General features: G+C 36.1%; 1 protein-coding gene across 3 annotated transcripts in view; it reads left to right on the top strand.

Moving 5' to 3' along the window:
* Window positions 1-420: 420 nt before the first annotated feature.
* The window catches only part of LOC138707380 (transmembrane protein 53), a 64,639-nt gene continuing 52,018 nt past the window's right edge, over window positions 421-13,041 (top strand). The window contains exons 1-2 of one of the 3 annotated variants that reach the window (XM_069836712.1): window positions 685-796; window positions 4,935-4,993. In XM_069836712.1, coding sequence (XP_069692813.1) covers window positions 4,944-4,993 — 50 coding nt within the window. In that variant the 5' untranslated portion in view covers window positions 685-796; window positions 4,935-4,943. Of the gene's footprint in view, window positions 797-3,393; window positions 3,440-4,934; window positions 4,994-13,041 lie in introns of those variants that run through there. The other 2 variants (XM_069836711.1, XM_069836713.1) reach the window with 2 other exon arrangements.

Below are 13,041 nucleotides of genomic sequence, written 5' to 3'. Positions count from 1 at the left end.
CACGAAGGAACCATACTTTTATTCAACTCTCACACACAAATGGCCGCCAGCCGGCTGTTCAATTTGGGAGCATAACACTAGCGCCAGTGAGCGTTCTAGCGGATATTTAGTCTATGGCTATATAATCATGACGTCTTCTCCAACAGTGTTGCCAACACGACTAATAGAAATCCGCTATAAAACAGTATAGAATTCGAATTCGCTTAATTGAAAATTGATATATTTCCAATGTAAAAATAGAATAATTTTCCGCTATGAGGGTTGAAGGAACCACTGAATCCCCATATCAAAACTACAAATTTTTATCGATTTTACCCGTTAAACTAACATAAATAGACCAGATCTAGTGAGAAAGTCGCTAAATTGACGACACTGTTCCTCAACACGCCCATATAATTATATTTACTACTGTTATCATAAAAGTCTTTATATAGAAACAAAACTTCATGTTTTATACAGAAACGTTAAGGAATATATTCCTTTAGTATAATGGAATGTAAATAGTTTTGTAACTGTTCTTGATATATAATGAAGTATTCTATTGATTTTGACATTGTTGACAACGATCTGGCAACACGGTATCGGAGAGGTAGTCTGTAAACATGGCAGACGACGACTTGGAGTATTATATCAAATTTCCATCACCGACACCAAAAGATTCAACACCTACTAGCGAAACTGAAGAATTCGTGTTTGTTTATGATGAAGACAAATTGCCCGTGGTCATGCTTTTAGGATGGGCTGGTTGTCAAGATAGATACCTTTCAAAGTACAGTGCCATTTACGAAGAAAGAGGGTAGGAGAAATTGATATTTACTTTAGCCGGCATGAATACCTGTTAGTAGTTTCTTTTATTTATTAATGTTTCACGACAGGTGTGACAACTTGTTACTTAGTAATATCAGAAGTATTTAGTGTTCAGTGTACATAATTTTAGTGTTCGCACAATAAATTATTGGATAATTGTCTGGAGTTAGAGATCTGATGGATTGTCAAACTCACACGCTTCATAATATGATGTGTTCAATAATATTAGACTAGTAAATACATTTAAAAAATATAATGCCTATTCACCAGCGAGTGTTTGAATGCTCTCCTTGCATAAGATGAAACAATTTTATAGAGATGAATTATTGTTAGTATATTATGACGCTTCGTTTGTGAGTCTAGGGAGTTCTCTTTAGAAACTACATTTTGTGTACAGGGTTGTTTCCGATTTCTGATGACGAATTTAAATGACGTCATGTACGTCAGAATCACACCGACAGCTGAATTGCGGCGAGAAGTGACATACTAGTAATGAGTGATTTCATAATCCGAGTGCACGGTGTATCACACTAGCAATGCCCAAGAAAATAGAGCCTTTTTGGGAGGAGTACATAACAACTCTTTCCGACGCCAGTACAGTTACGTGAAAATCATAGGAGCCTGCAAAAAACGTGGTTTCGTTATTTCCAAGAAAGGCATCTTGTGTATTACCTAATAAGACTGGCAAAGGTCGGGTGGGATTAATTCCAGAGTGGAAAAAGCAAGCAAATCCACCACCCCCCCCCAAGTCGCCGCACCCCACGAGATGATACAAATTAATTCCATTCGAGCTTTACCAGTCTTATTAAGTACATATAAGATGCCTTTCTTGGAAATAACGAAATCTCGTTTATTGCAGACTTCTTTTATTTTCACTTAACTGTACTTGGCATCGGAAAGGGTTGTTATGTATCCCTCCCAAAAAGGATCGATTTTCTTAGGAATTTCTGCTGTGAGTCGCCGTGCACTCTGACTATGAGATTACTCTCTATTGGTCTGTCACCTGGCGCCACAGTTCGGCTGTCGTGTGACTCCTGAAGCACATGATATCATTCAAATTCGTTATGAGAGATCGGAAACAACCCTATATAACAATTATTGCATATACTAGTACTGCCTAACGGGAAGACATGATTATACCACACTCAGCAAAACAAAGGCTGTAAGAAGATATAGCTGAGCGATATTTTGAATTGAAGTTTAAATTGTGGTGGCAAATTTAGAATTTGTAAACAGCAAAGTATTCGGAATTTAGACTAATTGGGCTATTACGTTAGAGAATATCTATTCCCAAATTTCAACGGAGAATATGCCATTATTGTATGTAGATATAAAATTTTATGATTCCTGAGAACGCAAGTGTATCCAGTTTTCCACTGGTAACACATTTATGCCACAAATTGAGAAACCCAGCACCTTTGCAAGTGGATGTTACGAAAGGTAGAGATTTTAATTTCCGGTGTAATAATATAGTCTACATATCATTGCCCCACTTGTGGCATATAGACTCTCGTGACATGTGATGGCAAATTGTGATCACCTGAACAGGCCTCGATTTATATTGCAACTGTGTAATAAGGCGAATTGTGTGTTTGTATACATACCGGTACGTTTGGGGAAGCCACAACGCTTCAACCTGGCTCTTGGCCGAGCCGTTGCAGCAGAGCTTGCTGTCGGCCATACCAGTAATCCTACAATCCACAAAGTACTGATGTAACATATTATTAAATATAAGAAATTCACAAAATTAACTGTTTGCCTTCTTGTTTCAAACATTTGCTGTACCTGTTTAAGAAGTGACGCATCACTAGTCGCAGTTCTCGATGTTTTTCCGGGATATTTTTCACTTGTTCCCAGGATGCGAATTGACGGAGGGGAATGCCGGGGATCGTACCTACTCTGGAGAATCTGATGACCCCTAAATGAAAATGACAACATTTATCTCTTTCAGCTGCATAAATATTTATAGTTCCCGTATTTTATATGTTATTAACTGTTCTCATTTCTTCTTTAATGTAAGTTGAACACGACCTTACGAGTTGGCCAACACTAGGCCTATACATTATCATGGACAATATTTCTTTTATCGGCAATTACATTTTAATATCATCACCTGGAGAACATATTCAATTCGCACCCTGCTTGTTCCAGGGTAGGCCTACTATGGCTTTTAGAGTTAGAAGGATCGGGATCGGGGAGCCACACATTCCTACTGATTGCTCATGATCATGTGCTACCGCAGAATGTGTCTAAAATAGTCATAAAAGCTAGAGTTGTTTCTGTGATCATTTTTTCATTTAGAGGTAATCCAATCATCCTGGAAGCTGACATGGGAAACCAAACAAGCAAATTATGTTTAGTTAGTTTTTACGTCTTCAATACCGGTACGTAGACTTTATTGAGAGTTGTGTATGTTTCGCACGTTTTTAGATCCTAGCTCCAACTGGTGGAACGCATTGTATCTAGAAATAGCCTACAATGATTTTGACGAAGTGGCGACACGTCTGCACTCGTCATGTCCTGCATCAAGATATGAAGAAATTGTAGAATTATATCAGAGAAACAGGGAGACCGTACAAAACCTGCCTAACATAATATTTGCTAATCAAATGTTCCAACTTTTATTTTTTAGGTATGGTGTGAGTTTGGCTGCGGATTCCATAACCGTTTCGTTAATAGCGCGTACGTAACTTATGCTTGAGAGTGAAAGAAAATAACAGAGAAAGGATGAGAAGTGTGTGTGCGTGTGTTCGTGAACATTCATGGAAATATAAATTGAACGTTTAATTTCTTCGGAGTTCAAGTTCAACCGTACAATTGCATTTATAGCTTGTTTTCGCGCTCAACGATATTTTGACCGTGTTAAAAATACTTGTGGTACGCATATAAGTTCATCGCTATAGAACAATAATTACTACGTTTTCATGGAGTATACAAATCGATTTGAATTCGTTTACCATACTGAATACGATTCCCAGATCCCTGTTTTCATGCAATTTTCGATAAGTATGTGTTGAAAACGATTTGAATACGGAAGCTGAAGTAGGTATCGAAAGTACTGAGTGAACAGTATAGAGCAGAACAGGTTTCACGGCTCTTAGCCTGCCGGCCTGAGGTGGGGCTTCATTGTGAGTCGAACTCTTGCAAACTTGGCACGTTGTTAGGTGACGCTACAGTGCGTATTAAGTGAAATGGCTCAATTCGGGTAGGCCTACCGGTATTTTGTTCCCCAAAAAAGTATTCATTTATGATTCATACGTCCGTACAGAATCTGCGAGTGCCATAAGGAGATTATTTAAAGAGAGATTTCCTGATGTTCAAGTTCCATGTCGAACTACATTTCATAGATTAATAAATAAATTACCTGTACGTGAAAGGGGAAGTCTTCTTGATAAGAAACATAATAAACCACTTACAGTACTCACAGGAGAAACTACAGATAACATTGGACACGGCGGACACGCTCTGGAAAGGTCTTCTAGAAAATCACTTCGACGTCTTTCTCAGCAAATGGAAATTTCCTATGGCTCTGTTCCAACAGCTACAAAGTTACTGAAGTTAAAAAAACCCTATAAATTTATTGTAGTGCAAGAACTTAAACTGCATTAAGGATCTAATCTAATTTTCTTTTCGGACGAATCATGGTTACACCTAAGTGGGTATATTAATATACAAACAAACCTCCTTCAACAGAAACCCTGCATGATCAAAAAATAGGAGTGTGGTGCGCTATTATCAGCGAGAGAATAATAGGTCCATATATATTTTTTGCGGAAATAATTAATAGTGAGAGGTATGTGCAAAATTTTTTACGGTCATTTTTTGGCAAATTAACTGATAGGGAAAGAATTGTCACGACTTTCCAGCAGGACTCTGCGATGGCACATACAGCCAACTTCTCCTTACATGAAATCCATGAAGTGTTTGAAGATAGAGTTATCACTAACATCTGGCCTCCTCATTCCCCCGATTTAACCCCCTGCGATTTTTATCTCTGAGGGACATTAAAAGGGAAAGTTTACAACAAATCAACACACTTTAGAGGAACTTAGGACTAACATTCGTTAAGAAATTGCTGTCATTTCTCAAAGGGAACTGCAGAGTGTAATGGCCAATTTCCTAAACAGGTGCCAGAAATGCTTGAACAACGAAGGGAGGCACTTCCAACATCATCTGGCTTGATAATGTGAGTACTTTTATTGTTAAGTGTTTATTGTTTGTTTCTTTGTTAGAAATAACTTACGCGACAAACCTTAGTGTATATTTACTGGCTTGATAATGTGAGTACTTTTATTGTTAAGTGTTTATTGTTTGTTTCTTTGTTAGAAATAACTTACGCGACAAACCGTAGTGTATATTTACTGCGGACTTCCTGTCACTCGCCTCCGTGCGCATAGCAAGTCTGCCGGCTGGCTAAGAGCCTTGAAACCTGTTCTGCTCTATAGTTTACACCCAGTAGTTATGTTGCTTAAAATGTCATCGACATGTTAGCATGTTGGTCACTCTATAGGTCTTAGCCGTAAACAATGTTGAGTTTTCTTAATGAAGCGCATGGAAACGTAATTTATGGCTGTTAATGAAGAATGATAATAATGGCTTTCAAGAAAATACAAAATATTATGCGTTACAACACTCACTTTTCAACATACATCATTGCGCTTGCTGTTGGTAAAACAGGTGACATGTCAAACAAATAACGATCGATCACGCGGTTAGCTTAATCAGATCGTTCTGAATATGATACGCGTTTGAATACGATCTTGAGACTCAAATAGTTTTGAATCCCCGTTTGCATAAAAGTTTCAATGCGGTAAACGTATTCAAATGATAGACTAGGAGTGGTAAGCACAATAAGCCTCAGGCTGTAGTGTAAGTCTTCGGGCCCCTCCTTCGTAGACGAGAAGAAAATATTCTGGAATGATAAATTGATAATATATTCAAGTAAAGATGATGAATTATTTTGAAGTGATAGTGCCAATAATTTTACGTTAATTTACTCTAATAGCCCTTTCTGTCTGCACCTCTTGCTGTACTGACTTAGGCCTAGCTAGGAATACGAATTGAGAAATTATCCCCTTATATATTTTCGACGTTCAAACCCCATGAGTTTAAAAACTTTAAACAATTTTTCTGCTTTTGGTTGATGAAGTTATAAAACTATTTTAAAGTTTCAGAAATTAAATTTACATAACATTTTCACACACATTTTATTTCAATTTCTTTTAAGCTATTTGATATTCCAGTGTTAACGTTTTTATAATATTAACGTTATGCAGTTATGATAAATATGGAGTAGAATATGAGTTTCATTGAAAGAAAAATATAATTTTGTCAGACTGTAAATTATTAGTATTCAATTTGTGACGAGTTTATTTAACTCGAACGTTTTAAATATCCCTCCCCCCTCCCCCTTATTCCCGTCATTCATTCATTATAGAGTAGGATAGTCTAGTGCCTTGATTTTATGTAATATGAAAATGAGAAATATGTACAGTTTCCCTGGAAAAGGATGAGACGATTGAATATTCCTAAGTCTCAGATGTAAGACACTGCGCATGATCGGAGACCAGAGCACTGATACACAAGATAACGAATATTGAGTTACTTAAATTCAGGCTATTTGGTTTGTTACTAGCATCGTTCCGAAATTCACTTCAAAAACTGCAAAAAATACGATATTACGTAATTAAAAGATAAATATATACATAAATCGTGTAGTTAAATCAACAATGGACCTTCATGGCTAGAACGACACTACGTACAGAAAAGAAAGCTTTCATGTCGTTTCAATAGCTCAGACGGTAAGACTACTGCATGTTATGTAGAAGAGTGTGAGTTCGATTCTTGGTCTACACAACGATTTTTTTTATCTAAATAACGTTGAAATAGCTAAGTAACGTTGAAATAGAGTTTTACGAAGTCCTGAGATTAAGTGTTAATGATCGCAAACAATACAAAATTACAAGTTATAATATTATAAACGTTAATCTAATTAATGCATTTATATATACACACACACACACATATATATATATATATATATATATATATATACAATGTAAATGCATATATATTAAAAACTAACAATTAAAATGAAATTTAAAAATATATATAATAATAGACAAACTTTTACAAAGGTTTAGAGTCCTTAGGCCATGTCATTTGTTGAGTAATTATTACAATATTTTATTAATAGCTTTCCCATATGTGTAAGAAATGTACTCGCACAAAACAATTTTTGTTAAAAGTATGGCTTCGGATTATTTCATTCCCACCCCTTCTGTTGATTTTAACTATTTTATCTACGTGTTTGCAATAGTGTTTAATTTAAGAGCATTCAATTTTATTCATGTTATGATTGAATGAAAAAGCACTGTTGCTGTTATTGACTAATTATATATATATATATATATATTAATAAGTTACTCATTATTAAATGCATCTGTTAAGTAACCAATTGCAGTATCTTTTGCAAAATCTTGAATGTTTAAGTTGTCAATAATATGTCTGTACTATATACTATAATACGTTAAAAGAATTTGCAATATATTTGGGATCCTCTACTTTATAATCATTGGTTTTAATGAAAAAATATTTTCTTTCTTAGGATATCTACAAGTTTAAATTTAATAATATTCCGAATAGGTTTAATTGCATTATCTGAATTTTGTACTTTTCTATTCAAATATATTCTATTTCCCTATTTCATAATTTTTGATAAATTACACTGTACTTCTTGCAGTATTTAAGAACATGAGGATCATTACATTGCAACTCATTAATATAGATTCTTCTTTTTAATACATGAGATTTTGAAGTCCCTGCGTTACCTACATGTTTTTACTTTTGAATTTTTTCACAACATTGAGTGGAGAACATCCACTGAAATGATTATGATATTAAGTGAAAAATTCAATACATTTACTCTTAATATCAGTAGTACCAGTATCATATATGTTCTTCCAAGATTCATTTTGTAGACATAAATGTAAATAATCACCAGTTACAGCATTTACGATCCTTTCTTAGTTTTTAAATTAATATTTTGAAATTGTTCAGTGACATTGGAAACACTTAGGATTTGTTTATCATGTTCAGACAAGCCATTGATTATAGGTTCTGTCGAATAGGAATTCAGTCTAATTTTGTGTACAAAACATTTATCAATGGCTGTGCTACTTCATCTTCTTTGCTGTGGGAAAATGACTCTGCGACCAAGGTTTCCAGTTTCAAGGAGTGAATTTAATTTACTTTTACGGAAAAGTTCCGAGAGATAATCTATGTTTATGTCACTACAGATCACAAATTCCATGTGAGATTTCTAAAGTCTTTTCTTTACAAATTCAATGTTGGCTATAAATATTAATAAATAGTGTAAGAAATATGAATGATTGTAGTTAGAAGTCTGATTTACATTATAAAAAGCAAGAAGTTACATTCCTCCGCAAGATTCGATATTTCGATGATGGTTTTGTCTCCAACGCACAACCACGGACCTATTCAATGCTTATGTTAATAACCTACAATTTAGCTGTAGCAATGTGGTGTTATAACTTGGGGTTTGTTTACTTAATGTAATTAGATTTAATTTGATTAGTTTCGCAACAATTGGACTTCCTGTTATATTCTGTTATTTAAATATTTAAGTTAGAGTTGATTTATTAACTCTTACTGTGCAAGATGCCCCTTATTTCAATAATTCTATATCACGTTACATAGTCATTGTCTACATTAAAGTATTATCGTCATCCCTCATTTCTCATCGTAATGGCGAACAGACGTGACATGAGACAGCGAGTTATAGTTCTAGTTGAGGCTGGATATGGGGCTAGATCTGCTGGCCGTTTGGTCGGTGTTCCTGGAAGTACAGCCGCGAGGTGGGTTCATCGTTACCAATATTCAGGGAAGGTCGAAAATCGCCCTATTCCTGGGCGTCCGCGGATTTCTTCATTGGAAGAGGATGCTCTCTTATTCGAGACAGTTCGACAGGACCCCTTTCGGACTGCTAACGAAGTAAGAGCAGCATCTAACTTTCCCGGTTCTTCACAGACTGTGATCAGTAGGTTGTGGAACGGCGGTATTAAGAGCCGGAGGGCTGCGCAAATGGAAATATTGGGGGAAGCACAAGCTGTCGACCGTCTTGCCTTCGCTACCAATCGAGTGGATTTCGATTGGAGAAATGTAATTTTCTCCGACGAAACAACCATCTCGAGTGATTACAAAGGTCCTGTCCGTGTCTATCGTGAGGATGGTCTCCGACATGACCAGCGCTATGTGCACCGACGTGAAAGATCGGGGCGCTTTAGCATATCGTTTTGGGGGTGGATGTCTTATGATGGATCTGGCGTTATAGAACGCATCGATGGCCGGTTTAATGCGGGAACTTACGAGCACATTCTGGAAATATATTCCTTCCCTCCGCCCGAGAACGTTTTCCCGAAGGAACATTGCTGTTCCAGTAGGATAACCATCCCGTGCACTATGCTGCAAGCATTCAAAGATGGTTTCAAAGAAGACCCGAGATCGAAATGATTAATTGGTCTCCGAAGTCACCTGATTTGAATGTCATCGAAAATTTATGGGCGGAATTGAAAAAGAGAAGGATAGCCACCTATGCCCGGCGACGCCCTCGAAATCGAGACGAACTGTGGGATCAAGTTGTTGACACCTGGGTAGATCTCCCCGGGGATCAGAACTTATTCCACAATCTCGTGACATCCAAGTCGGATCGACTTAGAGCTGTAATAGAAGCTGATGGCATGTGGACAAGATTTTAAGTTAACAGGTCTCTTTTTGTTTCTTATGATTTTTGTTTGAGGAAGAATGCTTTTAACTTCCAAGAAAGATTTTTTTTTTTTGACGAGGTTCAGCCCACTTGTAAGACCCAGAAATTGAGCATAAATTATTCCATATTTTTCGGCAAATTAGACAGTCGAGGAACTCTGAACAAATTAATTACACCTCAATAAAAAAAAAGTTTTACCCGGTATCGAACACGAGACGTTTCGGTTATAAAGTGGAACCGACACGCTACTATATGAGCTACCGAGACAAGACAGTGACAGCAGCAGTCCAGAATGTAGATCCCTTAGCAGGCATTTGCCATTCGGTGCAGTGAAGCAATGATATTTTGTGACTCGAGCTATGTTGTGAAATCCTGGCCTTATATGGCAGTCTTCTTCGTGATCCTTATTCTGGTCCTTGTCCTTGTTGTGGTTCTTGTAACAATTCTTGTACTATTTGTCATGTTACGTATCGTTACGTCGATATCGAGTGAACCGCGCTGTAGAACTTTAACATCCGACGACCAAGAATCGTCTCATTCTTTTTCAGGGTAACTGTACATAAATATGTAGCTAAAAATGGCAAAATATGTGGATAAATATGTAATAAATAAAAAATTATGTAACTGTAAATCTAACTTTTATTAGATGTATTTTTGCACACTGATAAAAATTACAGGTGCACTTGTGATTCAACCTCATTTAATTATTGTTTGGGGGCGCAGTTAATAATGAAGTATTTTTCTATATTTTCTCCAGTCATCGATTGCATTCTGTTAGAATGTTCTTATAAATGGAAAACGACCTCTCAACTTCACACGAGGTAACTGGTGTGTATTTCAGATGAGGAATGATACTAGGGGCAATGCTCTCAGAGAGCTGCACACACTCACCTTTAAGTATTTTGCATACCGTGGAAAAAGTTATGTATCCTGGGTTCCTTTTCAATATGTCATTAAATTTTACTGGAACACACCCACTGATTACTCCCTGCACAACACTCAGTTTATTGGTTGCATCTTCCACTATCGGCATAGATTCATGGAGGGCCATTCAGAAGTTTCCAGCTTTATAATGGTGTTCGAAATCCAACTGAAGTGACTTGTGATGTATGCTATGGTATCAAATCTTGGAAGGCACTCATGGACTCATGCACAGATGATGCACTTTCAGGAGAAAATGTTTCCATCGCTGACTTCACTGTCTCAAAATGTTCGTTAAAGAAGTTCACAGCTTCTATCCACGTTCCCCATCCAGTAATCAGGGGCTGTAGAGGTAAAGGCACATCCGGAAACAGATTCTTGTAGTACTACATGTGATAGGGAGATTTGCGGAACACTCCTTTTGTTGCTGATATTTAAACCATTCACTTCAGAAAATTTATTTCTTATGGTCTCAGCCACTCGGTGTAATCCATGTGCCAAACACGTGAAGTGAACCATATTGGGGTAAAACACAGAAAGGGCACCCACAGCTTTTAGCAAATAGGATGCAGCATATGAGTACAGCACCAGCACATTTTCTTTGTTAATCCCTAACTTCTTAAGTTCATTGTTGGCGGATCGAGAAACTAGCATTATTTGTCTGTTGCAGAGGTTTGCAGTAAATTAAATAAGACTTGGACAGAGTTTCCAGATCCAATTTACCTGCGACGAGATTTGCGATAAAATGACCCAAGACATTGAATGTTTCGTCAACAGCAACCAATACATAGGAATCATCAAGTTCAGCTCTAATCATTTCCATTGTGTCAATGTAGCAGGAGTTCAAATAATTTTTCCGGAGTGTTGATTCATCCAGAATATTGAAGTTGCAGTATTTACATAGAAATGCTTGAAACTTTGGCATGCTAAGTTTATACCATGGTATGTTCACAGAAACAATTGCCATGCACAAATATTTATTAAATTCACTGGTAGAAGACGAAGAAGGTTCCAGCACCACTTGTGTAAGAAGAACTTGTTTTTCGACAGATCACGTTTTTTTTCTCACATTGAGTTCAGTTTTTAAATGCTGTTCTAATTGTGACTTCATGGAGCATCCAATGCTTTGTCACACACTTTCAACAGCATGATTTTACCCTCACTAGTTAAGGCATCGTCAACTGAAATCCAATCTTTTAATTTGGATGCATGGCAGTAGACTATCTTACCTGATATCAGAATGAGCTTCTCAAGAATACTGAAGGAACTGCTGTTTTCTATCAGAGCAACTGATTGGGGGTGTTTGTGCCAAACGGTCATACCCACAGGGTAATTTTCACTCTATCCTTCACCGCGGTAGCAGTACAATGAGTCAATGACCCACTTTTCGCATTGGTATTTGTTCCTATTTTACTATTACTTCTTAAGGGATAATGAAACTATTAGCATGGCAAAGGGATGTCCATTTTTTTTTACAGAATACCGTACATTATTATTTTTAATTATGAAATTATTCTTATGCAGAAGAGACGAAGGGATAAGTTTTATAAACAATTTCCAGATGTATAATTCTTGAATTATATCGAGGGAAAATGGGTTTAAAATATATGTTTTCTTTCGAAATATGCAATATCCTGTAAAATATGTAATATACTGTATGCCTAAATATTTATTATGCACCAAATTATGTAAAAATATGTAACTTAAAAATTATGAATAATGATCCCTTCGGTGTGATTCTTCGACATTTTAGCTTTTCTTAAAGGTACATATATAGGAACAGAATATGTAATACATAAAATCCGAGCTCTAGTGATAACACTAGTCCTACTGGCAAATTTAAATTACTTCATTCTGCTCTGTATAACTGTTTGAATCTTATAATATCCTTTCCCATTCGACTAAAAAAGTCGCTCATATTGAATGGACAACCAAAACAGCTCTTTGGAGGGTTATATCATTTTCTCAATATGTTTTACTGAAACATGCAATTCTCTCTTCTGAGCAATGGAGATTCAAATTGCAAAAATGTGATGATGATGATGATGATGATAATAATAATAATAATAATAATAATAATAATAATAATAATAATAATAATAATAAATAAAAGTCATTATTGGAGATCGAACATGAAACATTTTCTTGACAGAATAGCACAATACCATTCACCTATCAATTAGATATAGAAAGCATGGGTATAACGTTGAAGTTGGTTGGCAAAGATTAATGTTATCTCTAATATCTACTTTTCAACCGGCAATCACACATAAATGTAGCAATGCCAACATTCTAAATCTTGATTACAATACAATGCATATTCTTGTATATCACAATTTCAGGATTAGTTTTAATCGTATTATTGTTCTTTAAATGCATGTTTAATTTATGCTGTACCATGTGGCACTCAGTTCAGAAAACACGTCCAGCCACTTATGTTTCCGTGGCTGTACAATGTTGTACATTTTATAAAATCTTGATCTATATATAATAATTTTCTTCATCTTACGATGTTGGATGACGTATAT

The sequence above is a fragment of the Periplaneta americana genome, chromosome 10, assembly GCF_040183065.1.
Source record: "Periplaneta americana isolate PAMFEO1 chromosome 10, P.americana_PAMFEO1_priV1, whole genome shotgun sequence".
NCBI classification, from domain to species: domain Eukaryota; kingdom Metazoa; phylum Arthropoda; class Insecta; order Blattodea; family Blattidae; genus Periplaneta; species Periplaneta americana.
This window is presented reverse-complemented; position numbering and strand designations above follow the sequence as displayed.